Source organism: Triturus cristatus, chromosome 5_2 (assembly GCF_964204655.1).
Source record: "Triturus cristatus chromosome 5_2, aTriCri1.1, whole genome shotgun sequence".
NCBI classification, from domain to species: Eukaryota; Metazoa; Chordata; class Amphibia; order Caudata; family Salamandridae; genus Triturus; species Triturus cristatus.
The window spans coordinates 132,987,071-133,013,485 of record NC_140588.1 but is presented as its reverse complement, the minus strand read 5'-3'; the positions used below and the strand labels follow the sequence as shown (position 1 = coordinate 133,013,485).

Below are 26,415 nucleotides of genomic sequence, written 5' to 3'. Positions count from 1 at the left end.
TTTTGACAGCATGTTATTGAGCTCGTAGTACTAAAATAACTTTAGATAAAAATGACATTCTGATATTCTGTCTGAAGGATTCTTTGCATAGAATAGGATCTTTACCTAGTTTGCCTTTGATTAAATGAAAGTCTGGCATTGGGAAATAAAGTTCTGCCAGTATTCTTTTGGCATCCTCCAATGCCCTCTGACGCTTAGACAAGTAGGTGCATGTTGTTTTGACAACGTTTCATTCAGATTGTCATGTACAATGGATGGAACCGATTTTTGTTGTTGTTGTATTATTCAAAAACAATCATGAAGCACAACAAATGCAAGTATAATACAGCTTTGTGCCTAGCCAGCAATTCTCTTTGTGTATTTGTGAACATCCTGTGAGAGCAACTTCAAAATATACCTTGGTTTAGATAATCCCTATGGCAATAGTCCCCTAGTTAGAACTATGCACTTTTTTGTAGTTGCTGGGAAACAAAAGCCAGATTTAGGTCACTATTCCTTATGGATGTAGTTGCCAGCGATTAGGACGATATTTTACAGATGTGGTAGATGAGCCTACCCATAGTCTGCAATGGCATGATTTTAGCCCTAAGGAAGAAAAACTCCAGCACTCAAGTTCCCCAAATGCAAACAATATATATTTTAATGATAAACAATAACCTGAATCACAAAATGGCATAATGCTGCCAATCTAATGACTGGTTTAGCATCTCCGACCACCCGCCTTCTCCAATAGGGGAAAAACGGACTATGGAACCATAATGCCCAGCCATTAAAGTTCCCTCACTTTTCACCACTTCCTCTTCCGGTCCCTAATAGGAGGGGCTAATTAATGCCCTCAAAAGCATATAGCCTTTCATTTCTCAAACTGAATTCATCCAAAAGGGAACTACTGATTACATAAAAAGCGAGTGGAAAATTGAACCTAGACCATAAGTTTACAGTGATGAGCCTTCTCCCATACCCGCAAAAACTGTTCGAAATCTGGATAGGTATATGAAACCTGACACGTGCATGTTTTCGGCAGATTTTGGGGTGCTTGACCAAAAATAAAAACATGGTATCATAAAAATTGGCAGTGGAAGGCCACAAGACAGCCAATCAAAAGGTCTGTAAAGAGGCTGTACTTCAGGGTAAGAGTCAAACACAAGAAGAGGAAGGCAAGCCATAACTTTTTTTTTTTTTTTTTTAAATGATAGTAAGCCCAACTAGTGGTAAGCAGTGGATGTGCCGAGGCCCACTGTTAGTTCAGAATAGGCCTTTTGCAACCAGACCAATTGGGCTGTATGGTAGGCAAAACCACAAAGGATCCTGCAATCACAGTGACAGTGCCAGAGCTGACAATGACTGGCCTCACCTCATTACAGCCTACACAAATGCACACTTGTGCATATATGCAGACACACACACACACGTACAAACAATTCCTACAGACGGACTTGCTCACTCCCAAATCAAGGTCCTCTTATATATTTACAAACACACACACATGCACACACACGCGTATGACATGCCCGTGCATATGACATGAGAGCAACAGTGTGGCCTTCTGTCTTGTTATGTCTTAAACACATTTTCACATTTTCATACTCTCTTGGTAAATCAAAGTTCAAGTCTGAGTGCCCCAACTCATTCAGATACATGACGCTCCCTTTGTGATATGTACTGAGGGCTTGCACGTGCAAATTTGAGTTGAGGGCATGTATAAGTTTGTTCCTACAGGACTAGCTTCATACCTGTATGGCCGCGGAATGAGCAGTGCACATGTGTGAAAGGTACTAGTACAACACCCTCCAACCAGCAGGCACAGAAAGTGGGAACATAGATGTCCGTTAGAGCAGGAGATGGAGCTTTTCAGAAGTGTCCCAGACTCCTCTTAAAAGGGATAATGGAAAGGCTGTCAAGCCATTCACGAGAGGCCCACTATAGGCATGAAAATCCCCTATGCCTATTGATAATGGACCTGGATGTAGCTATACTCTATTCCATAAGGTCTGTAAATGCTGTGCAGACTCAGTTTCCCCGGTAGGGAGTGAAGCAATGTAAGAGGCTGGCGTTGCATCATAGAATAAGTCCCAAGAAACGAGAACCAACATTTGCTTACTGGGAATAATAAAAACAAATCTCTCATATTGAACTCATTCATCCAGTTGGATTTATATAAACTCTGTTGCATCTTTAGATTCACCCACACACTGAAATCACTAAGTGAACATGAAAAAAGTCTTTTGAGGCCCTGGCCTTGCCACCCCTTCCCCACACACACACACACACACGTGCACACACACACACACACACACTGAAATACCCAAACATGCTTGCCCGCATTAAAACTGTCACACTGCGTGGGAGCTGTCGTTAGGGGTTTGTCCTGGTCTGTGCCTAATTGCCAGTGAGCAAGGGCACAGTTCATGTAACCGCATATCCACTTGGTACTGAAGGCAGATGCGATGACTCCTCTAAGGCGGATTACAACCACAGACTGTATCCAGCAGTAACTAATGGGTAATGTGCGCAAGGATACTGCCACCCTGTAGTGGCCTGTCCCCTGCCAAAGTGTGGGGGGGGGGGGGCAGGCCGGACGGGAGGCTGGGAGGAGAGAGGCTGGGAGGGTTTGAGTACAAATAAAAATAAATAAACTTAAACTTACCTTAATACTGCTGCCGCCGCCATCTCCAGTCCATCGGCGCTTCTGGCTCTGGGGCACAGGATCCCATCCTTCCCTGAAGCCAATCCTGAAGCTGCTCTCGCATGCAAATTGCGCTTCCAGGCATACTGGGAGCCTGCGCCTGCTCTCTCCGGCCCCAGTATCACAGCTGAGGCAGAGAGCGCTTCACTGCACTTGAAGGGTTTGGCCGGCCTGAGACGTATGACCAAACACCTCATGGGCTGTAAAGGAAGTGCCCACCACTCCCCCACCAGCAGTGTCATCCTCTGGATCCGCCCAAAGACTCATCAGTCTTGGGGGCGGGTCCAGGGGATTAAAATAAAACGATAATTAAAACCCGTTTATTTACTGGTGGTGGCAGGGGGCGGCGCTCCTCCGCTCTAATGGAGCACCCACCGCTGCTGAAATCAAAGAGAAACCCAGGGCCATGTCCTGCATGATGGACCTGCAAAGAATGGAATCGTGGATTACATTTGGGGTTGAAGCACAGTGGTTTAAAGATAACTATTTGGGGCTTTCTTGTGAATAAAATATCCCTCTGACTAGCCTACTCCTCTGTACTTGAGGCTTGACTCCTTACCAAAAGGGCCACAGTCGCGAGCGTTGACACACCTGATTTGTGTCTTTATTAAAAAAAACTGTCGGTTATTTTGGTTTTACAAGTTGTATACACAAAAATGGAAAATACAAATGGGCTTATGTATATATTTTTCAGATCACAGTAGACCAATTATACTTATGGACATTAAACCCATTTAGAGCTCATTTTGTGTTTGTCTCAATTCTAATAAAAAAAATATATATATATATATATATATATATATATCTATATACAAAAATGATGACTAAATAATAGAAATGTGCGGAATATCTCTATGTAGGGTTTGCACAAATACAAACCAGTTTGAAATAATGCTTAAGAATAATGACTAATCCACATACCCATTAAAAACAAGTTGAAGCAAGCCCCCAATGAGATCTTATACAATTATATTCCGCAGATCCCGAGGATTAAAGGCATACCCTCACCTTAAACAAGCATTGGCATAGCCAATAAGTCTTGCCTTTGGGACCTTATAAGTGTTTAGCCATGCAACAGTTGATGTTGTTGCACCAAGGATATTGTGCTGGATAACTAAACACTTATAAGGTCCCTAAGGCGAGACCTATTGGCTATGCCAAGGCTTGTTGTTAGGGAGCCAGAGGTAAATCTTGCTTCTGTCCTCAGAGAAATATGATGTGGGGGGCTCTCTGGCATAGCAAGCACTTGGAGGAAGTTGGATATGTTGCTGCTCACTGACGTCACCAAGAGGCCCGGCATGGAATATGCGCTTAACTGGAGTGAGGGCCAGTTAGACATTAGAGTATACTTCTATCAACAGACAATCAGGCGATCATCTAAGATAACGATGGCCCTTCAGTGGCTAAGATCACTGACCCGGCTGAGGGATCGATAATGCTCCTGCTATTAAAGGCAGGATGAGCTGCCCTCATTATTTCCCCTCCCCAATTTCTGCATTTGTTTTACAATATCCCTACTACGCTCCATCAAACATTCTCCGCCACCCTGTGAAAACGGCTGACAAAATTAATACGGGAGGTAGAAACCCAGATTGTAGTGAGTCACGACCATCTTGTCATTTGAGAGCAGGGGCTTTGTGATACCGACTTTGGAGCGCTATCTCGCAGCACAGTCCCATTATGCAGCCTAATGGTATTAACCATGACAGTAAAGACCTTCACCTTCTCACAGAAAGAGATCAGGCAGAGACTGGAGATCTAGACTCAGGGATTGCCTGTAATTCAATCAGACCCTTGCAGGAGGCGTGTCAGCCAGGAACTGAGACACCGGAAGAGGAGAGAAGTGATTCTTGCTCGCGGAGTTTGCAGATACCGAAGTCGCGAGTGACGAGGACACGGGCCAAGAGGATAGCTTGGAATGAAGAGTGGTTGTTACTCCCGGAGGGTGCTTGCAGTCCGCCGCAATTGTGGAGAGTTGTGGCGCACGGGGCTTGATAGCCGGGGTCTGTGTTTTCTTTAAAAAACAAGAAGCGCGAGCAACGAGCCCGCGAGTTGCGTGTGTGCGTGCACAAAAAAAAAACACGCAAGTGGTGCGTGCGAAAGGAGAGGCCTGTGCACGTTCACACTCACATGCACGCAGGCTTTAGGCCACTCTGGTAGCACTTTGAAAACCTGCTAAATAAAGGTCTCGCCTGAGCTAGCGCATGCGCTAGCGCTCAGGCGAGACCTAAAAATGCAAGGACGATAGCACAGGAAAGGTTTCCAGGGGTTGGCAAATACATCACTTTGACCCTAGTACCACTTTTTAGGTCTGCCTTTATCCAAGGTCTTTTGATTTTAGACAAACTTTGTATAATATACTTTTTTTCATGAGCTTCCAACCAGCCCTCTACATTCGTTGGACTGATGGTTAATTCGTATTTTTCTTCCACACGCTACACATACTCCATGGGGCAGTGATCAACCCGCTTCAGGCATTGGGTAATTTCACTGTGAGTGCTGGCATTATGTGTTTTTATTAGCATTTGCAACATACAAAGAACCCCAACCCAAACTTGTTCCGACAGGCAGCCTGGGAAAGTGATAACATTTGCACAATGTGCACTGGCTTAAATAAAGTAATACCTAATGGTGCCAGGGGACTACAGACCCAATTGTGAAAATGATTTTGCAATAACGTTTAAAAAAAAATATATATTTAAAAAGCCCATTGGCAAACCTAAACGCTTGGAAGCCCATGCATGACCTATTTGCATTGCCAATATTTGTTAGTTCCTTCATTAGCCCATACCTTTTGGTTTTAGTAAAATGAAATGTATTTATAGAGGTTTTTAGCCGGCTCTCTTCTTCCATTGGTCTTTTGTTGTCATTTACGTTTCAATTCTGCCCACTACAGCATGGGGCAAAGAGTTGGCCCACTAAAGACATTGGCTAACTTCACTGTGAAGTGAGGTCATTCTACTCTTTCATCTGTACACTAAGTGGCGCTTCTAAGTGCCAGAGACTACTATGGCAATGTGTGGTTTATTCCCAGTGTTCTGTGTTTTTCCCCCTAATATTGGTGAACCTGGAAACTACCACACATGTTTTATATACACCTTGGCAAATTAAATATTGACAAAGCCAATAGGCTGACCATCAGCACGAGGTGGAATGGCTTTGGCAATGCTTGTTGCATGGTGGGAGACAATGCTGGGTTGGTACTAAAGGCAGAAGGTTATTCTTAAACAATATACAGTGATAAAGTCGGTGGCAGCCTACAGTAAGAGTATAACTACGATGCCTTGAATTGTGTTTTTTATGCAAGCTGATTCTAATTCACTTGTTAATATCATATATAAATATATGACAAAAAGATAAATGACTACAAATTGAACTGGGGACGGATAGACTGGATGTGAAGGCACTGGCAGTTAGCGATACTTCCTCAAAGTGATATGTTTTATGCGAAGAAAGCAAAAATGGTGATAGTTTCTGGGAAATTGTAGCGAAAAGGAGGTTTCGGTAACTAACTTTTTCATGGAGGCCTTGCTTTCACAAACATCTGGCAGAAACGCTGCTAATTAATTAAAATTCAGTGTAGAGCGCAAGCATAGGTGGCAGATTTGTTGAGAGACTCGTCCATTGCAACTGATTTCATCACAAGTTAATCCTTGGGCAGGATCAGCGCGTGTAAATACTTTCTTTCTTACCAGTATTTTTAGTGGGAAAGTAAGCAATTGCAAGAATACAAACGCACCAGATTGCAAAACAATGTTCATATATTTTTGGGGAAGGAAGCTTTTGCTGTCATGTCACACTCCACTGCCAGTACTCCAAAGCCTGGTCTTTGGTTTGCAGCATTCTTAATGATGCAACGTTCCTACATAACCTCTCCTGCGAAATATTATCGAGGCTTCTAAACTCCTTGGGAATCGAGGGAGTCCCCATTGTTGAGAAGAATGAAGTGGATGGGAGGGGGAAGGGGAGTGCCATTTTGTTCAATTTCTTAGCTTGACGGTGTAGACTTTGCCGGTTGAGCTTATGGGTTACAAGAGCAGGCCTTGTAGAAAGTACGCAAAGAAGGTTTTGTCGATTTTGCCCATTTAATATCAAATATACGTTATTCAATTTATAAAAGCTTTAGAATACTACTCATGCTGCCTCTCAACCACTGGCTCCCCGGGAGAAAGGTAGTGAGTGATTTGGGGTGACCTGTACTCCTTGGTCGCACAGGTGAGCTGACAGGAACGTGAGGTTTCAGTCTTTCTTGATACCTAGGAAATATTGGAGTGGAGTATGAAATGGAGGGGTAGGGGGTTCCTGTGGAATGAGCCTTATTTAAATAGTGACACTGTGTACATGCATGAACCAAAAACCAGACTGTCATGGCGACAAAACGCGAGTGTCTGTTCTGCTGGTAGGCTGTGAATATCTCACCGAAGAAGTAGCCCTGTTTTTATGTTAATTGAAAACCTATGTCTGTCCTTAGCCAACCATGAAATGCCATTATTTAATTTTTGTTTCTGATTGTGCTTTTCATTGGTACAGGGTTGCAAGCCTGCAGCACCTTGTGAACAGCACTATGTATCTAGAACTGTGCTCTTTCTGTCACTGAATCACAGTGAATGGCTTTAAAAGTATCTGGTTGGCCATTTAAATGTAAGAACTACCAGTGCATCCCAGCCTTGTATCAGGCAGCCTTCTTTTCAAGTTTTGAAGCCAGGCATAGAGGTAGGGCAATGTGTTGTTGGTCCCCATACCTCTCCTCTGTCTTTAGGTAGATCTGAATGCCTACCAGATTAATTGGTTTGCCATTCTTTCAGGTACATAGGATGGGGTCCAGCAAGACCACCAAATACACAGTAAGCATGATCTGTGAGAGGGGTAGCATTACATCATTCTGTTTGAGGTTAATTTGGTATGAAAGATGCAAACCAGGGTATGTCCTTGTTCCCTTTCCATCCACCTTTTTAAGCTGGCTTCAAAATACTATGTGGCTGATGGTGCTCTAAGCCATGGAGGTTGAGAAGTAACAGGGTGCAAATTTTCCCTTCATTCCTCTGTCAGATGTTTCTTTCAGGAGTGTAGTTTAACTTCCTGAGGTCAGAGAGCTGCAAACATAGAAATCACGTGCATATGATGAGAGACTTAAGTTTTCTTTCATCTTTCCTATATAAAGGAAGTCCCATAGTTTTACATATGTTTGAGATCTTAGCTTTTTTAGGATTGACGTGATTTTTGTGCTTGTATCACTACAGGAAGAGGTGGGCATTGAGCAACCTGAAAGGGAGGCTGAAAGGGAGGCCAGAGTGTGAAGCCCATGTTGAGAACTCTGGCTTGGCAGATGACTGTTAGAAGTATGGACTGTTTCACGAATGACCAGATATTTTTTTTACCTCGGCCTTGAAAATCGGGGTGAACGCCTAAAGTTGGTTCATGGACAAGGTTGGTTTTACACCTAAGCAATTCTATGTCATTCCCATGAGAAGGGTCCTCCAATGTCTGTCCTGGAGGGCCGGATCCATGCCAGATTTTTAGCATATCCATGTTTGGATACATGTAGTTACCTTAACATTTTGGCATGGACCCAGCCCTCCAGGACCAACATTGGAGAACCCTCCCCTAGAGCATCATCAGAGTAAAAAGCCAGATTGCCTTTGGAAGTCGAACACGTCCTCCTGATCAGTGGGAGGCAAAAGTTTGCTTTGCCTCAAGCACCTAAAATCCTTCCACTGATCATATGAAGTTCCTGGAGGTGATCAGATTCCTCTAGTGGGTTGCCTGTTCAATTCTAGACCTAGATTTTTAGGCAGTTCTCCTCATAAGTCATATTTTTCATAAGAGCCATGTGGGTGTGCGATTTGCACAGATTAAGCAGCTCTTAAATTGATATACAGTATTAATTCTGAATGAGAAACTGCACCCCAGTAAAAGCATTTTCTATGAAACCTGCTTCTGTACTGAAAGAGGACATCTGTTGAAAGATTTGAGTGTAGCCTAACTCAACTTGCATATTGATGTTCCTTAAATAAAGAATTGTACTGATCAGTTTACCCTACTGCATGTCTAATGACCTCTACCGTTTCTGTTGTGCTAGTCTCGTAAATTTCATGAATGGTGTAACATTTTATGAAATGAAAATGTCTGGGAGGGTGTTTCTTAAAAGCGTGGATTTTAAAAAGGATATAACCACTTTTCATTAAAATGTCATTATTTTCTCACCTGAGATGGTCATCTTTAATAATCAGTCGTGCAAACAGGTGTGTGTAGACCAGGTAGAAATGCAGAACGCACAAATAATGTCCAAAAGGAGGTCACACCGTGGTCGAGCTTTACTGTGGAAAAATGATACTGTTCTAGAAATGGGAAGTTATTCATCCTGCTTAGCTGGGTCACAAGTTCTTTTGGGGAACTGTAAGGTAGAACCTATTCTAAAAATTATTGCAAGAAAACCGTAGCACACTGTAGCAGTGCCTATTCTGGCCATCACCCACTTGCTATATTGTCACATGCCTATTAATGCATCATAGATGATGGCCATGGGCATAATAGACTAAAATCTCCTAATTAATGGAAAGGTCTCAATCTCTTGAAGGCTTCAATTAAAATCTTGAGTCATATTTTTGATATAGTAACTTTTGTTTTGTTTGGAATGTTGATACAGGTCAAATATGTTTTACACATGCTAGAGTTCTTTTGAAAACGGGTGCCTGCACTTGAAGTGTGTATAAAGCAATTGAACGTGAGGTTCTCACATTGTGATATGGCTGTCTAGGTGGAACTAGTTGGGCCATCGTTGATGGATTACTTCACACCTTGTCAATGTTCAAGAGCTAAACATGCATCATTTCTGCAGGTTGTGCCTTGACCTACGGATGCTTGGATTGTTTGGCTTCTCAGAATCTCTGCCCTGTTCCTTTAACTTTGATTTCAGTCCAAATTGCAATAAAGACAGGACTGATAGCAAATAACTTGCTTCCCTTCATTATAAAATGAAGTGCAAGAAAGGGACCTGTTAATACTTAAAATATTATTTATATCAATATCTTCCAAAAAACTAGATCATCTGAATGCCTCTAGTAAAACTCCCTTTGGATTTGCTACAGCACTTGGATAATTTGCTACTTTTATTCAATCCGGGCATGATTGGGTGTAAGAGTGGGCGGTAAACTCCGCTCCACCAGCAGAGTTCGCAGAGTTTACCCACTCTGCTAGGAGCACGTAGTTTGTCAAAAAACTCCGCCAACAACTGGCGAAGCGGAGTTCTCCAGCAAGAAAAGAGTTACAGGTCTTGTAACAACTTCTAAGCAAACTGTTTTGTTTACCCACTGCCCTTGACTTAACTTGTGGGCGGGGATACCACTGTTGCCAAGCTTGTCTTGACTTATTTTTCACTTCAAGGCCACACCTCATTGGAAGACGTTTGACGAATAGCGTTATGCACATGCATATCTCTGCTCTTGCTCTGACTACCTCTAGGAGCTCTGCTCGGAGTCATGGGTCGGTCACACTCCTCGGTGTCTACAGCAGGAAAGTGAAACGGTGAGGGGGATGCCGGGAGCTCCTAGATGAAAACGAGTGAAGTCTTGAGTGTGAAAGGGGGATGCATATGTGGAATGTATGCAGTTATGCATGTGTCGTCTTAAATTAATAATACCTAAGACAGTAAAGCACTTTGTGCTTGATTTTGTGCATGTGTTATTTAACAGCATGTTGGCCGGTTGCAGACACGGAATCAACTTTGCGGGTGCGGCTTTGCTTGCAGGAAGCAGAGCTTCATTCCAAGAGATGCTTTAACCACTGATCAGCTGCTAGGCAGCAAGTGTTTTTGTTGGATTGTTCATTTGCTTCTCTTTATTAACTTCCCTGCTGAGAGGTTATATTTTCAGACAGAGTGGAGAAATGGAAATGTTGTGATTTTACAAGTGCACTGTCCACATGGGGCATGCTTTCTTCTCTCACGCCGTGTGCGTAATGCCAGATTCCTCTGTCTTTTGCAACTGCATCTGTAATTTCAATCTTGATGCACGCTTTGTTTTGCATTTGTTAAAACCAGCTGTGTTACGTTACTAAAAGCAATGGATGGACGCTATCTCTTAATGTCTATGTTTGAGTTATCCTGTGCTCTTCTTTTACAAGTGTGCTCTTGCATAGTCCTGTTTTGTTCTGCTCCTGTATGCACATATCGTATCTGTCCCTTCCTCTGCATGCTGCAAATTGTGCAGCTCCTATTAGACCCTGGTTGTAGATAAAAATGTGTGCTGCTAAGCCGATCTGGTAGCAGCGGGGAGACTGCATTAATGCTGTAGTTTATCGAGCCCCAGGGACTCCATATCCAGGAAAATATCATCTTTAAATGATAATTGGGGAGAGGAGTTGGCCTCACGGCTACTGCCATCGACCTCGAATCTGGGAAACTGGGTTCAAGTCTCAGCAATGACACTGAACATACTGTGATTCAGGGCACATCACTTAATCTCTCTGTGCCTAACAAAAATTAATGTGTCCTCATGTAACGCAACTGGTGCTATGTAAAGCGCTACGATACCCGCTTTGGGTCAAGTTGCTCTATATAAAACTCCGTTAAAAAAATGATTAAACACATAAAATAAAAAATAGAATATAATACCTTCGGGAAAAGGCTTTTCCCACAACCAATAAAATTATAATGACCGTACAAGGTGATTGTTTATTCATGTTCAGGTTTTATTAAATGTTGCGCGGGTTCAAGATGGAATTAGACTAAATTCCTATACAATCTATAGGCATTGTGATGAGATCCACGGATGCCATCAGGGAAAGGCACTCTCATAAGTGATCGATATTTGCTATTGAGCAATAGTAACACGGGGGAGGGGGGGCGGGGTTAAAAGTTGTGCCCAAGTGAACACAGGGTGTCAGAGGTTGAGTTCGAACTTGACCTTTTCCAGACATATATTACCCCTCTTTGCGGAATTGAGGAAAAGTTTGGATTTCTTTTGAAGAAATTTATAATTGCCTACATTTAAATCATGGGTTCTGTGCGTTCTCTTCCAGTGACAGCAGTACACATCGTGTTATATATGTTTGTTTAGCTTGAAGTGTTATTCAGAGAGAATCCCAGTTAAAATACTTGAACAGAAATTATTAAACAAAAATGCCCTCCTTTATTATAAGGGTTCACATTATCTAACATGCTTTGAAAAACGTAGCGCTCTGATGTGTGTTTTGAAAGCCCCTTGTTTCCACTATCCTTGTAACCCCAAATGTGGTGTCACTTCGGGTTAGTTGCCAAGATGCTGAAACCACTTTTGTGTGTGTGCAGAATGCAGATGTGACCTTTACTGCGCTGACCACTCCTGCCACCTCCACCGCCAATATATCTCCTCCTTCGATCCTTGTCACAAAAGTGTCTGGCAGCGTTCCAGCCATGAAATTACTGTCAGGGCCGGGGAACAAAAGATACAAGTGTTTCTTAAGTCTGAAAAAAAAAAATGCCTGTGTTTACAGGGGATTGGTAGCAGCAAAGAGGCAGATGGATATCACATCTCTGCTCCAATGAATGTGCGCCGGCAGCCAGTGGGAGCTATTGGTGCGTGCCGTGCAGCAAGCAGACCCCTACAAGACCGCCCCTAATTTGGGTTTTTCGTTTAAGTAATCCATCCAGCTAGAGAAACATCTCTACCATCAGGACTTGCAGCAAGCGCCTGCAGGGGAGTGACGTACAATTAAAGGCGGATTGTCACTGGAGTCGGAGTTTGTGCATTCAGCCCAGTTGCAGAACTCCGCAGAATTTTGCGGAGTTTTCCCGGTAACTCCGTGTAATTCCATGGAGTGAAACTCTGTGAGCTCCGCCCAGCCCTAATTGGGGGTAAGTGCTTGCTAGAGGATGCGGCAGAAGTCTATTTGTATATAAGGAAAGATTTATGTATTGACAGTTATCAGTCTGGTTTCACATTCTGCCCACAAAGTTGCACCAGCCTCTGCATCTTACGGCCCTTTCAAGTATTGCATCAGTTTGCTCTTCTGTAGAGCTTGGGTATCCGATCACAATGAGGGAAGGATGTGGATTTAACGAACATCAATGCTGTACAAGTGAAACGGGTTGCTATGGCATCTTGTCACCTGAAGCGAGGCCAGTCACAATTTACATGCTGCTAATTTGCAAAACAAACCCTGAAATGAGAAGTCCAATTTTGTTTACGTAAAGGCTTAGTAAAGTACAGTCAAGGGCAGTGCAACAGTCTTTGGAGGTGTTGCAGTACAACTTGTTAGTGCCTTTGATTGCAGAAAGTGACTGAAAATGCTCTGCTTTCCTTAATTTTATCTGGTTAACACTTAGCTGCTGGTCATAACAAACACAGTATTTCAGACTAATGATAACATATTTATTTTGAGGATTCTGTATCAACAACTTTATGAAGTGAGCTCTTCTAGTTTTCCTCCACATCTCGACACATTTTAAACTTGAGTGATTAATACCCAATGTGGTGTGACTCATTTCCACTTGTATTGCTTTGCCTCCAGCGTCTCCAAAGCGATCTCTCCAAAAATGGGCATTAGCAAGCCGAATAGGTCTTGCCTCTGGGACCTATTTCCTTTGCCAAAGGTTTTCAACCATGCTTTGCAGTATCCCAGCTGCTAAAGAAGAAAAAAGCTGTTTGTATTTTGTCATTTTTGCCTTCAAACTAATGTAGATGCTTTTTTGGAAGTTTTATTTAACCATCTGAGTTGAATCTGTAAATAAAGTGTTTTAAAATTGTGCAAAAGTGATTTTTTTGTGTAGAGTAGGTGGGGCAAAAGCATCACTGGGAGCGTAGGGGGAGGGACGCAACATGGAGATATAGAGGGTGGTTGAGAACATAGCCTTGTCAGAGCAATGTGGAGGGCATGGGTGAGAGAAGAAAGGAGTGAGTGAGCAACGTGGATTTATGGGGGAAAGAGAAGCACGCGGGTGAGAATGTAACGCCGTGAACAATGGGTCGAGCGCATCCTAGAGGGGCTCCTGGGATTAGCACGCGGGCATGAAGAGCAACACTGAGGGGAGAAGTAAAGGACACAAGCGAGACAGCTGAAAACATATGCACTCTCACAAAGTGCTGATACAAAAAATAAAGAGTTGTGCTCCAAAAGTGGCCAGTGCTAGGACACAAGTAACTGGGCGATGCTTCATGGGTGGGACAAACACAAGAAGATGGAGGAAAGAACGCACAAGCAAACAAAAAGTAAGCCTATGAGAGTGACAAGTCACCACTGGTAAGCAGTGGGTGGGCTGCGAGCCCTCTGTAAGCCTGCAGTATGTCTTTTCGGCAACAGACCGCTTGTGCTGTCTGAAATGCAAGACCTAAAGGAAAAACTTACATTGGGTCCAGAGAATAGAAATCGTTTGCTATAGGAAATAATTTTCTCTTTCCGTAATGCTGCTTTAACCATTTTCTGCATGAACCATCACAGGAAGTCGGATTGCATAGTACTAGATCTGTGTGTCTAAAGGAGAAACAAAACGCCAGAGATGGCATACAGAAAGAATCGAAAATATACATTTTATATAATTTTATAGTACAATTGTGGCGGCAGAATATCCATTTGAGACTGTGGTGTCCTCTATTAACTGCACTTTGGCTTCGTAGGGATTATTTCTGAGTGTCTGGGGTCAGAACCCTTTGCTGAAGGGGGCTCAGACTAGTGACAAGATGACTAACCTGACTCGGCAATTGGGGGAATTCAGCAGGTGTACGTTGGGAGGGGGCCAGTTAGCAATGCTTGGGCAACATAATGCAATTCTGCAAGGAATAACACATGTAAAACATAAGAGGCAGCCAAAAGAGCTCAGTGGCATTTGTGTATAAATTTATACAATGCACGCATACCCAGTATGCCCTCTCGTGTGTGAAATGCTAGCTCGAAACCATTATGCACTCCCCCCTCTCCCCCCCCCCCCCCCCCCCCCCCCCGAAGATACCTTTGCAAGGGGGTATAACTCGGTGATTTATTTTTGACTGAGAGTGCATCATTGTATGTGGCACACTTCCTATTACACAATGTTGCATCCACAGAGGGTGCTCCTTTGTTAGGCAGTTACTCTAACCTTGCATTAACATTGTCCACGGGCTTAAGAGGAAAGCTGTTCAGAGGGTGCAACCCTATTCATGCGATGCAACTGCATTCCCTTAATGCTTATCGTCTACTTTAAATAATGAATCCTGGAACTGCCCACTGCAGGGTCTACTTTGGTTTTGCGCTTCATAGTTACTGTTGGGATCGAGATTCGCTCTCACTCGGAAGATGCAGTTGCAGCTTTAGTTTTAGGACTATGTTGAGATTTTAGTTTAAAGAGCACACATCTGTGTAAAATGGCAGGTGTCCTGGAGATGTCGAGAGCAAGTGTAAGCTGCTGTTGTTGCTGCTGCTCACGTTTGTACATTTATTATTTGACTTCTAAATAGCTTTTTAAAATAATGTTTTGATTTGTGTGGTTGTGTGGATTGTTGAGTGGGTGAATGTCAAAATGAGTGACGCAGTAGGTGATTGGATTAGTGAGTGCATGGACAGATAAATGGGTCAGTGACTGGGTGGGTATGTGAAGATGAGTGCAATTCTGAATGGTTGGATGAATGGATGTTTGCATTAATGGCCAAAAAACTGGGCGAATAGATACACATTTGGATGGATAGACAAATCCGTAAGATGAGCGAGACAAGGGACGGCCCCAATTGTGTTGATTGGAGGAGGGTATTCATCCATTCCCACCACCGCAGCTCACTCACCCATTCCTTTATCCACAATCATGCACATTCACCCATCCACAATTGTCTAAATGCTATCCAAAGGCCTTATTGGTTCACCATTAACAATGGCACCATTGTGGTCTATCCGCATTAAGAGGCATGTCAGCCTCCAACACAACATGCAGCAGTACATAGACACAGAGGCTTAAGCAGGTGTACAGAAGGTGTCATCAACACAAGTTTACAAGCTGATGAGAAATCTGCATTTATTCATAAGAACACCTATCAACATCCCCAACCCTTGTCAGCTCGATCCTCTTAAATTCTCATAATACTTTAAAGGTCAACCCGTGGGCAGGGGAAGAAGGGAAGTAAGATAACCAATGGGACAACAGCGAGAAGGGAAGCATAACCAAATGTGGGGCAAATAATGAAATAGATTATAATTCGTGCATATTATGACATAACAGTTCTCCATTCACAAAAGAAGGGGAAGTTGGGAACAATTACACTTATTAATTAGAAACATAACAGAAGGTATGCAGCAGTGTTTTTTTTTTTTTTAAATAAAGAGACTGACACAAGGTTATAGAACTGAACTGAGAATTCTAGTTGATTTATCAATATTTGCAGTATTTGTTTAGGAGCTGTTTGTTATTTAACAAATCCAGACAGTGCACCAGTCATGTACTGTCACTGATGTTAAAATCCATTAACAGAAAGAAAACGTGCATTTTGCGTTTCAAATGTCGGATTCTGCAGCAGTATGTGAACAAGAAGAGGGCGAGGAAAAAAGGGTAACTTGTCCTCTTCGCACTTCCAACGCCCATACATGATAGTAACCCGATTCAAGGCCCCATTCTCCCGATTTCTTTTTTTGTTTGATTTTTTTTTAATCTCCCACTTTGCTCTTCTGAAATGTTGGCATGTATGATCGTACCGGTGGTTTTTTTTTTTTTAACAGTGTCAGCAAACACAGACTCTGCTCTGTGGGGGCCCAGGGGGAGGGAGGGAGACGAAGGAGAGGGAGAGAGAGACAGAGAGAGAGAGAGGGAGACGGAGAGAGAGAGGGAGACGGAGAGAGAGAGGGAGACGGAGAGAGAGAGAGGGAGACGGAGAGAGAGAGAGGGAGACGGAGAGAGAGAGAGGGAGACGGAGAGAGAGAGAGGGAGACGGAGAGAGAGAGGGAGACGGAGAGAGGGAGAGGGAGACGGAGAGAGGGAGAGGGAGACAGAGGGAGAGGGAGACAGAGAGAGAGAGAGACAGAGAGAGAGAGAGAGGGAGACGGAGAGAGAGAGAGGGAGACGGAGAGAGAGAGGGACAGAGAGAGAGAGGGAGACAGAGAGAGAGAGAGGAGACAGAGAGAGAGAGGGAGAGAGAGAGAGAGAGGGAGAGAGAGAGAGGGAGACGGAGAGAGAGAGAGGGAGACGGAGAGAGAGAGAGGGAGACGGAGAGAGAGAGAGGGAGACGGGGAGAGAGAGAGAGGGAGACGGGGAGAGAGAGAGAGAGGGAGACTGGGAGAGAGAGAGAGGGAGACGGAGAGAGAGGGAGACGGAGAGAGAGAGGGAGACGGAGAGAGAGAGAGAGGGAGACGGAGAGAGAGAGAGAGGGAGACGGAGAGAGAGAGAGGGAGACAGAGAGAGAGAGGGAGACGGAGAGAGAGAGAGAGAGGGAGACGGGGAGAGAGAGAGGGAGACGGGGAGAGAGAGAGGGAGACTGGGAGAGAGAGGGAGACGGAGGAGATGGAGGGCGGAGGGAGACTAAGAGACGGAGAGGGAAGGAGAGGGAGAGTGGGAGGGAGGGAGGGAGAGAGAGGGAGGGAGACGGAGGGAGACGGAGGAGGGAGGGAGGGAGACGGAGGAGGGAGAGAGAGGGAGGAGGGAGAGAGAGGGAGGGAGACGGAGGAGGGAGAGAGAGGGAGGGAGACGGAGGAGGGAGAGAGAGGGAGGAGGGAGAGAGACAGGGAGGGAGAGAGACAGGGAGGGAGGGAGACGGGGAGGGAGGGAGACGGGGAGGGAGGGAGACGGGGAGGGAGGGAGACGGGGAGGGAGGGAGACGGGGAGGCGGGGAGACGGAGAGGCGGGGAGACGGAGAGGCGGGGAGACGGAGAGGCGGGGAGACGGAGAGGCGGAGAGGCGGGGAGACGGAGAGGCGGGGAGACGGAGAGAGGGAGACGGATAGGGAGGGAGGGAGACGGATGGGGAGGGAGGGAGACGGATGGGGAGGGAGGGAGACGGATGGGGAGGGAGGGAGACGGAGAGGGAGGGAGACGGAGAGGGAGGGAGACGGAGGGCAGAGTGAGACGGAGGGCCGAGGGAGAGGGAGGGAGACGGAGGAAGACGGAGGACAGAGGGAGGGAGACGGAGGACAGAGGGAGGGAGACGGAGGACGGAGGGAGGGAGACGGAGGACGGAGGGAGAGGGAGGGAGACGGAGGAGAGAGGGAGGGAGACGGAGGACAGAGGGAGAGGGGGGGAGAGGGAGGACAGAGGGAGAGGGGGGGAGAGGGAGGACAGAGGGAGACGGAGGACAGAGGGAGAAAGGGGGAGGGGGACAGAGAGGGAGGGAGACAGAGAGAGAGGGAGACGGTGTTTTGAAAGTTTTTTTTTTACTCTAGCTCCGCCCCCCACTGATCCCGCCCCCACTGACTCCACCCCTACCAGTGCGGCCCTCGGCCACTAACCACACTGTAATTTTGGCCCCAGACAGAAAGTTTGTGAGTACCCCTGGTGTAAAGCATCCGCGCAGCCACTCACAAGCAACACACTAGGCACACTACAAAAGAGACTCTACACCAGGTTGTGTAAAAATAACTTGTGTATTATAAAACACATTGTAGAATGCAATCTCATGTACAGATAAACTGTGCCAACCGGCACCGGGTAGCAGTTCACAGGGGAATTATTTACAGGGCAGAGCCAATCGGGCCGCTGCCAGAACCATCACCAACGTACAAAGGATAAATGTTAAGTCCATCCGCAATAAGGGGGTGACGGCCAGTAGCTACTGGCACAATCATGCACCCAGCAACATCACATTTGCATGAATCCCTTTAGCATGAGGCATGAACACGTTTGGTCATGAATCACAGCAACATTAGGCATAACCGTATGAGATCAGGCGTGAATCTAGAACATCTTAGCACCTGACGTTAAGCTTCCTCATAAGTGTAAAGGTGACATCATCAGGCCTAAAAAGACATTATGCATAACCATAACCGGGGGCATGGTCACATGAGTATGAAGGCATGTAACCAAGCATCATATCATGACATTAGACCTGAAAACAGTTGGCATTGGCATAAACGTAAGGCATTAATACATTCCTATTAGGCCCAATTGCATGGGGCATACACATGAGGCCTAGAAGGAAAACATCAGGTCAGGCATAACCTAAAGCATCATGTTCGGCAACTCTTATGGAGCATAAATGGCATTTGTAGTAGGCGTAGAATGAAAACATCGCTGTGTGACATTAGGGTTAGGCATCAGTAGTGTGAGCATCTCATTAGAAACAGCAACATTAGCATAAGTCCATCAGGTCTAGCCTTAGCGACATTGCCATAACCATAAAAGCATTATCATTAGGCCTAAACCTGTGGGCATAAATCACCATCCCATCATTAGGCAGCAATCTGAGGCACTAGGCATACATTAGCACGCAACCACATTAGGCATGAATCTAATGACCCCCAACACTGTGCAAATTGGGGCCCATCCCCGGGACTGCTAAACTCCAATATGCCCAATGTAGCAGCTGCCCACGGTCCTGCGAGGCAGCTGGGTAAGGTACCACCAGTTCCGGTAGCGGTGGAGTCCCCTCTGGGACCCGGTAGTCACACCAATTGCACAATGTTGCAGCGGTCCGCAACTGCGGTGCCACTGGGTAGTCTCCAAAAGAACACTGGCACCACTGTGCACTTGGGAGCCCCCAACCCCTATGGGGCTCCTGAAGTCATAAGTGCCCACAGCGGTGCAGCTGCCCGCTGACAGACAGGGCCGCCGTAAGATCAATATGGGCACCACGGTGCCCTCAGAGCGTCATAGGGGATAGGCGGGCACCGACAATGTGCCCCGACACCATCCCTACCAAGTAAAGCCTGAGCCCCACTCACCGGGGCTCCTTTCGTGGCCTCCGCTGGTCACTAGGCTCCTTTCAGCAGGGAACAGGCACCGGTATGTGCCTCGACCGTCCCTTGCGCTGCCAGGACCTTTCTGGACGACTCCCTCCGGTTCAGGAGGCAACTCCGCTCTTCACCCGGGTCCCGCTCCTGGGGCCCGAGACTTCGACCCGGAGCCTACAAGGCTCCGGGCGGCTCGGGCTGCACGCGGGGCTCTCCTCACCACACGGGAGCCCTGCCTCGCCTCCAGCAGCCTTCTCCGGTATTCCGCGCAGCCACACCACCTCCCAGCTTCCTGTAGACTGCTTCAGGGCCCCGCCCACAGCCAGGCAGACTCTTCTGGGTCGCTGCGGCTGCGCGGCGGCTCTCTTCTTGTCTTTGGCTCAGGGTGCGGCGGTGATTCCGGGCAATTTCAAAGTGTGGGGTAGGCTCCCGCTGACAGTGTCATTAAACCCGCCGGGTGGGCACCCGCCGGGTTTCTAAAGCATGCCGGACTGTGGGGTATTCACCTGCTGTATGTAACTAAGCATGGAAGGCGCCGCAAATACGCAGGGTGGGCTCCTGCTGACTCAAGCCGCAGGGGGAGTCCCTCTCACACCAGGATTCCTGCAGAGCTGGCAGGCAAGGCTGGGCAAGATCAGCAGACAGTGGGCACTCTTCAGGACAGCAGCTCCTAGAAGCAGTCATCTCCCATAAAGTGGCACTCCTACTGACATAGCAGTCTTCACTCCAGCAAAGGCTCTCACTGGCCCTGTGGACAGCAGAGGGGTACAGATGGGCTCAGAGGCCAGCACACAGGCCCTTGCGGCGGTACCTCCTGGCAGAGTGTCCCCTCTCAATTAAGTCCACGTTCTGTCTATCACATGGAGGCACAGCCCCCCTATATATATATATCCCCCTCACCCACCAGAAAGGGCTAGAAGCTTCCAGAAGGTTCTTTGGGGAAACCAGTCCCAACCGGTTTTGGGGGAGGTGTAGAGCAACCTGTCTGCCAGACTTGCCCCCAAGAGCTGGGGGCTGGGCGACAGACAACTAGACCGGCAACCCACCTCAGCCAGGCAGGCACAAAGCACACCAAAATAGCGACATTTTAAAAGTGACATTTTCTACCATGGTGAAGATAAACCTCTGCACACCATTGCGCGCAATGTATTATTTCTAGTTCAACCACCAAACATACATATTTATTGTGTCTCATTTCGAACCACCAATTCTATATTAGGAAAAAAACTAGGGGGAAGGCAAAGAAGTTCTGGGATGACCCTGCAAGCAGGGCCAAGTCCAACACAGAGAATGAGTGGTAAACCTGCAAGTGAGCACTCTGAACTATAGTGAGCCAGAAAACTAGTTGCTGAGATGGCATGTGCATATGACACACTGGAAGTGGAGGCTTTTTGTTGAGAAACCAGTGAGACTTTTGAGTGGATTGCATAGAGAACGATTAGTCTTGGCTATGGCAGGCAAGTGCAAAAGGAAATAAGTGAACTGGGGAAAGGCAACACTGACAGACACTTAGGAGTTGGATGTCTCCATCTTTTTGTTTTATTGAATGAACAAGTCTACAGTTGACTCTGTGATTTGTTATTCCATAAAACTCTGTGTCCAGTTTGTGGCACAAATTGAACTTCTCCTGCAATTACAGAAAGTGATTTGACATCCAGCGCTTTAGGAATGGATCATTGAAGAATATCTTGGGACCTGTCATGCAGTGTAGGATTGAATACAGCACTTCCCTATCACTACTTCACCAGGCTTCCCAGCAAGTTGATTCTACAGAACATTGGCATGGATGCTCAATTTCTGCATCTCTCCCCTTACCCTGCCCACCTCTACCGGCAAGCGCTCCAATGAGGCTCTACAGTGCCAGGCGGCGCTGTAAAAAAACACGTAAATCTAGTCCACAAGATTGTGGCAGTTAACAAGATCTAACCTCCACCTTCTAAGTGATGTTGAAAGGCAGGAACGCCATACTATATACTAAAAAACACTTAGTTGTTTATTCTTTGTTAGGCTTGTTGCTAACCGCATTGATGGTGTTTTTTTTGTTTTTTTTAAGTTGCTGGGCACAGTTTGGTGGGGGCAAAGTAGGTGCACAGTAGGCGCAGACACAAAAATCGATGCATATTTCCATACTTAGGCCATGGGATATAGCCATGGGCCTACATCCACGATTTACTTTCTATTTTATGCAAATGTTGTCCCCTTATATCTTGCAAAAGAATGAGGCCATCAAACGTGAACAAAAGCAGCACTGTGACTAAGCCACTCGACCACGTGCAATGTGGACCTGCTCACTCAGTGGGTAACTTGTAATACGCCTTTCCAGTGTCTTTGTTGTGGTACATACTTCTTTTTGTTGCCATTTGGATGAACGGTTAACAGATAAGCATATTCCAATTTTGCAACATTTGTGTTCTCGCTGCAAGGATAGAGGTTCCAGCTGATAAAATGAACTCACTTTGACCTCAGCATCGAAACCAGTCATTGTGCTGTTTGTGGTCAAAGTATCACATAAAATAAGAAATCTGGGAAGTAAAGGAACTTGGATTAGTAGGACATTGTCTTTTAAACAATGCCCTTTTCAGAGAAACCGAAAATGCAACTGTGCAAATACAGAAAATGAGAACTAAAAATGCAACACTGCAGAACGGTATGCAAGACCTAGACTGGAGAAGAGTGGCAAATGAATGATTAAACACAGGAAGGGCACATTCACGAATCTTTGCTGTGACCTACAGGGTAAACAGGAAGGCAAGTGCAAACGACTAAGATTGCACATATCCGGTGATGTGCATTTAATACACTGTTAAAGTTTAAATGTCACGCTTACATGCATGTATTACTCTTATACCCACTAATGTTTTCATATGTAAAGTGCTCGGTGAACCATCTGTTACGGCCACTGGAATTGAGTGATTCTGGGGTTGCAGCCTGTTTTTCATAATTATATGTTTACAACACGGGTCACATAAGCCTGCATCTGCTGCAAAATTTTCAGATTTCAGAAAAAAAACGAAACGTTTCTAGCTCAAAATCATCACAAATTACTAAATATTGTGCCACAATGTGGGCTGCACAGGTAAGACCCTTTGCAACTGCTCACCTTTCAGTTGAGAATTGCAGAGTGCAAGCGATAAAGTGCTGCTAATGAGATGAAACGTTTGCCCAGACCGTGTTGAAATGTGTTAGAATGACAAAACAGTGAAACCTTATCACTGCATAATATAGTCAACCCAGCCACATCATTTGGTCTGCCCTTGCTGCATAACTCCACTGGTGCTGCCCACCAAGTCTAGTTCCCGCTATTTAAAGTTGCCAGCAAGTGGCACTGGGTATTAAACTTCAAATATAAACAAGATGTTGCACCTCAGACCTGTGTTACTAGGAACACCTTCCACCAGTTAGTTTTCTGGCAAACAAGCACTCTGGATCCCTAAGGCTTGTAATATTTTTTTCTTATTTGCTCAGGTCTGCAAGTCCCAGAGTACTGTTTGCTAAAGAAAATGATAGTCTTACGGGGTTCAGGCTTTGTGAAGCTAGTTGGCAACCGTGCATAAAGCTAGACATTCTTCGGGAAAAAATAAACTATTAATTATGCTTAGAATTTGCTGTTTTCTTTAGGTGTAGCATATTTGGAATTGAAGCTCATAAATTTACACCTGTTCCATATATGAATCAATCATAAAGACAAACCACACCCCCAGAAAGAATATGATTAGTGTGCATGAGTTAAGGTCATAAAAACCTGCCCAACAAACTCCGCTTAAAAATACTCCTCCACAGCCCGGGAGAGTCTGCTTTGAGGACACGGAGTATAAACGTATATAACCACCTGAACCACGCCACTCTATTACCCATCAATAGCAAACGCCTTAAAATGGATTAGTGCCGCGCTGGCGGGCTTCAGCCTGACGTAGATGATTGTCAAATGTATGCTTAGAAGGTGCCAAGCACAAGCAGCCTTATGTCCTGGCAAAGTTCTAGATATTTTTACTGAAGACCGATTCGCTAACCTATTGTAATAAGGTACATCAAGTTAGAGCCCTGTTTGTACGAAAGGTGTTGTGACTCTTGCGAGTTAGCATGTGACGCAGCCATATAACATGAAGTATAACTTGGTTGTTAAAGCACGCTACCATCTAGCTATAAAAATTCTTCAAACCACCATGAAGGTCCACTAAGACACCTATCTAGTCACACCCAATCTCAGTACACCAGACACCGCTCTTCCTGAGTAATAACTCAATCTCAAAATATACGCATCATACGACCACTGTAGCGATCCTTTGGAATTAATCCCTTTCTTTTTTGTTTTCCCTTTTTCCTTCTTGCTTTCTTTTCTCGTAAAAACGGGGTTTTACCACTCACTTTGGAAGTTTTATATTTCAGGTATGACAGGTTTATGTCAATATGAAATGAATATTCAGTAGACAATCGATACTAGAAGCTGTACTTATGTATTTGTTAAACCTTCGTTACATCCCTTTCACCAATGATACAACAGAGGATCATACTATTAACTATGTCTACACACGTTTTATTTGACAATAAATGTTAATGATTGTACCTATTTATACTCATACTAAGTGAGTTTAAAATGTATAATGACCACCTGTATGTCTCTTCTTTTACTTCTCCTTTTTGTTGTATACCCCAATATGCCAATAAAAAATGTTAAATCAAAAATTGAGGCATTTTTTGGGCAGATTTTAAAGAGCCCAATCTACTTTGAACAAATTACTTCAATTGGTGATTTCTTGATATACCTCTTTAGAAGGTGTGGCCCAGAAAGAATGTTAGCTCCTGCTGTTTGTTAATCTTAACGATTCAACTGTTTCCATTTTGAAAGTGTTTTAAAAAGTTTGATTTCTTTCAAATCTAGAGTATATCCTTCTTGGTAACATCTGACTTCTTCCTTTCCAGAGTGCCAGAAATGGGAGGCAAGCTAAGCAAGAAGAAGAAGGGGTACAACGTGAGTGATGACAAAACTAAGGACAAGAAGGCTGATGGGGCAGCCACTGAAGAAGGCGAGGCCCCCAAGGCGAACGAGGAGGCCCAGCCTCCAGTAGAAAATGCTGACGCCAAGGAAAACAAGGAGGAGAAAAACGATAAAGATTCCCAGGCGATCGATCATAAAGCAGAAGTCAAAGAAGGTGATAAAGAGGCCACGAGTCAAGGGGACACTCAAAAATCTGAGCCGGAGAAGAAAGAAGCTGATGCCAAAGCCGAGGCCCCGAAGCCCGACCCCCAGGCGACGAAGCCGGAGGAGCCGGCGCCTGCCTCCCCCGCAGCCCCCAGCTGCGAGGCGGCCAAAGCCCCAGAGCCCAGCGGCGATGCAAAAGCTTCCCAGCTTCCGGAAGCCACCGCTGCCAGCAAAGCAGAAGAAAAGAGCAAAGAGGAAGGAGAGGCCAAAAAGACTGAGGCCCCCTCAGCACCAGCGGCGCAAGAAGCCAAAAGTGAAGCGGCCCCAGCTTCAGACTCAAAACCTTGCAGCAACGAGGCTGCCCCTACTTCCAATGAGACCCCAGCAACAGACGCACCTAGTTCTACCCCCAAGGCCTCCGAGCCCGCGGGAAAAGCAGAAGAAATTAAAGCACCGGAGGTTGCAGTGGCTAATTCGGATCAAACCGTAGCAGTTCAAGAATAAAACGGACAGTCTGTTTGAGATAACCACTTAAAAAAAAAAAAAAAGCAACGACCTGCAATGATGTTTTTTTTTTTTATTATAATTTTGTTCCAGCTATACTAACAAACTTGATTCCGATCTAAAATAACCCTATGTTTTGCCCAGATGGGATGTCCCGTCAATACTTTAAACAAAATGCCAAATTGTATTTTTGTCATAAACTATTATGAAAAAATCAGTCTACCAATTTTGCCAATTACTAAAAGCGTTAATTAAATCGTGAAATTTAGCGATAGAGGTTTGAAAATAGACCACATTTTTACCACTCTGAACAGCAGCATTAACGCACTCCGCCTTTATATCAGAACAATGTTTTTCCTTGTTTTCCCTTCTGCCATACTGTTGCAGGAGTGATGTTTTTGACTTTGCCCATTGGGCTTGTGCCAAGGCAATCAGATCTTTGAGAGCAGTATTTTTCTTTTTTTTTGTGCAAACACATTGTTTTGTACCTTTGTTTGGTTAAATGCAGCGAATGATGGCCAAATCTTCAGATACAACCCACTTTAAGTGTCCAAACTTTATTTCTGAGTGCCAATCCCCTCTAAATCGTTTCCCTTCTCCAGCTATTTTTGGGAGTAAATGAGCATTTTCTTCCCACCACCTAGCCTATCTAGATTTCTCATGATGAGTTAATGCATGTCCGTGGTTGGGTGCACCTGTTGTTATGTTTCTTGGTCAGTGAAAATGAAAAATGAAAAAAAAAAAAAGCCTGCATTCATTGCAGTTCCAGTCTCTCTTCCATTCTGTGTCACAGACACCAACACGCCACTCATTGGAAAAAAAAAAATATAAAGGAAAAAAAAAAACTAAAGTTGTAAAATGGATGCGTTGAAATTATATGTAATTGTATAAATGGTGCAACAGTAATAAAAGTTGAAAATTATAAAATAATTTTTCAATCATTTGTCAGTTTTTTTCTTTCATGTTTGTTTTGTGCATTCGTTTTTGCTGTTTGAAGGAGGGCATAATAATGGTTTCTAATCAGAAAATACCACAAGAGCAAACTTAATGTCTGCCAGTTCTTTTAGGTTGTTCGGATCTAGCTATTTGTGGTTCAAAAAACAGAAGTAGATGAGTTGAGTTTGTTTTTTGTGTAGCTGTATCGCATGGTGGTGAAATGGCCGAACTTGGATTCAGGAGCATAACAAAGAGCGACTTCAGGACACAGAGTGAGGAAGATCTATGATCCTCTAGCTGTTAGGTCATGATTGTTTATAGACAAATTAAAACATGGG

The 26,415-nt window shown here is 44.9% G+C and overlaps 1 protein-coding gene across 3 annotated transcripts in view; it reads left to right on the top strand.

The window, feature by feature from the left end:
• Nucleotides 1-26,071, top strand: part of BASP1 (brain abundant membrane attached signal protein 1) — a 170,054-nt gene extending 143,983 nt beyond the window's left edge. For 2 of the 3 annotated variants that reach the window (XM_085606900.1, XM_085606899.1), the window contains exon 3: nt 24,418-26,071. In XM_085606900.1, the coding sequence (XP_085463026.1) occupies nt 24,428-25,141 (714 nt within the window). In that variant the 5' untranslated portion in view covers nt 24,418-24,427 and the 3' untranslated portion in view covers nt 25,142-26,071. Of the gene's footprint in view, nt 1-10,081; nt 10,211-24,417 lie in introns of those variants that run through there. The other variant, XM_085606898.1, reaches the window with a different exon arrangement.
• The last annotated feature ends 344 nt before the right edge of the window (nt 26,072-26,415 follow it).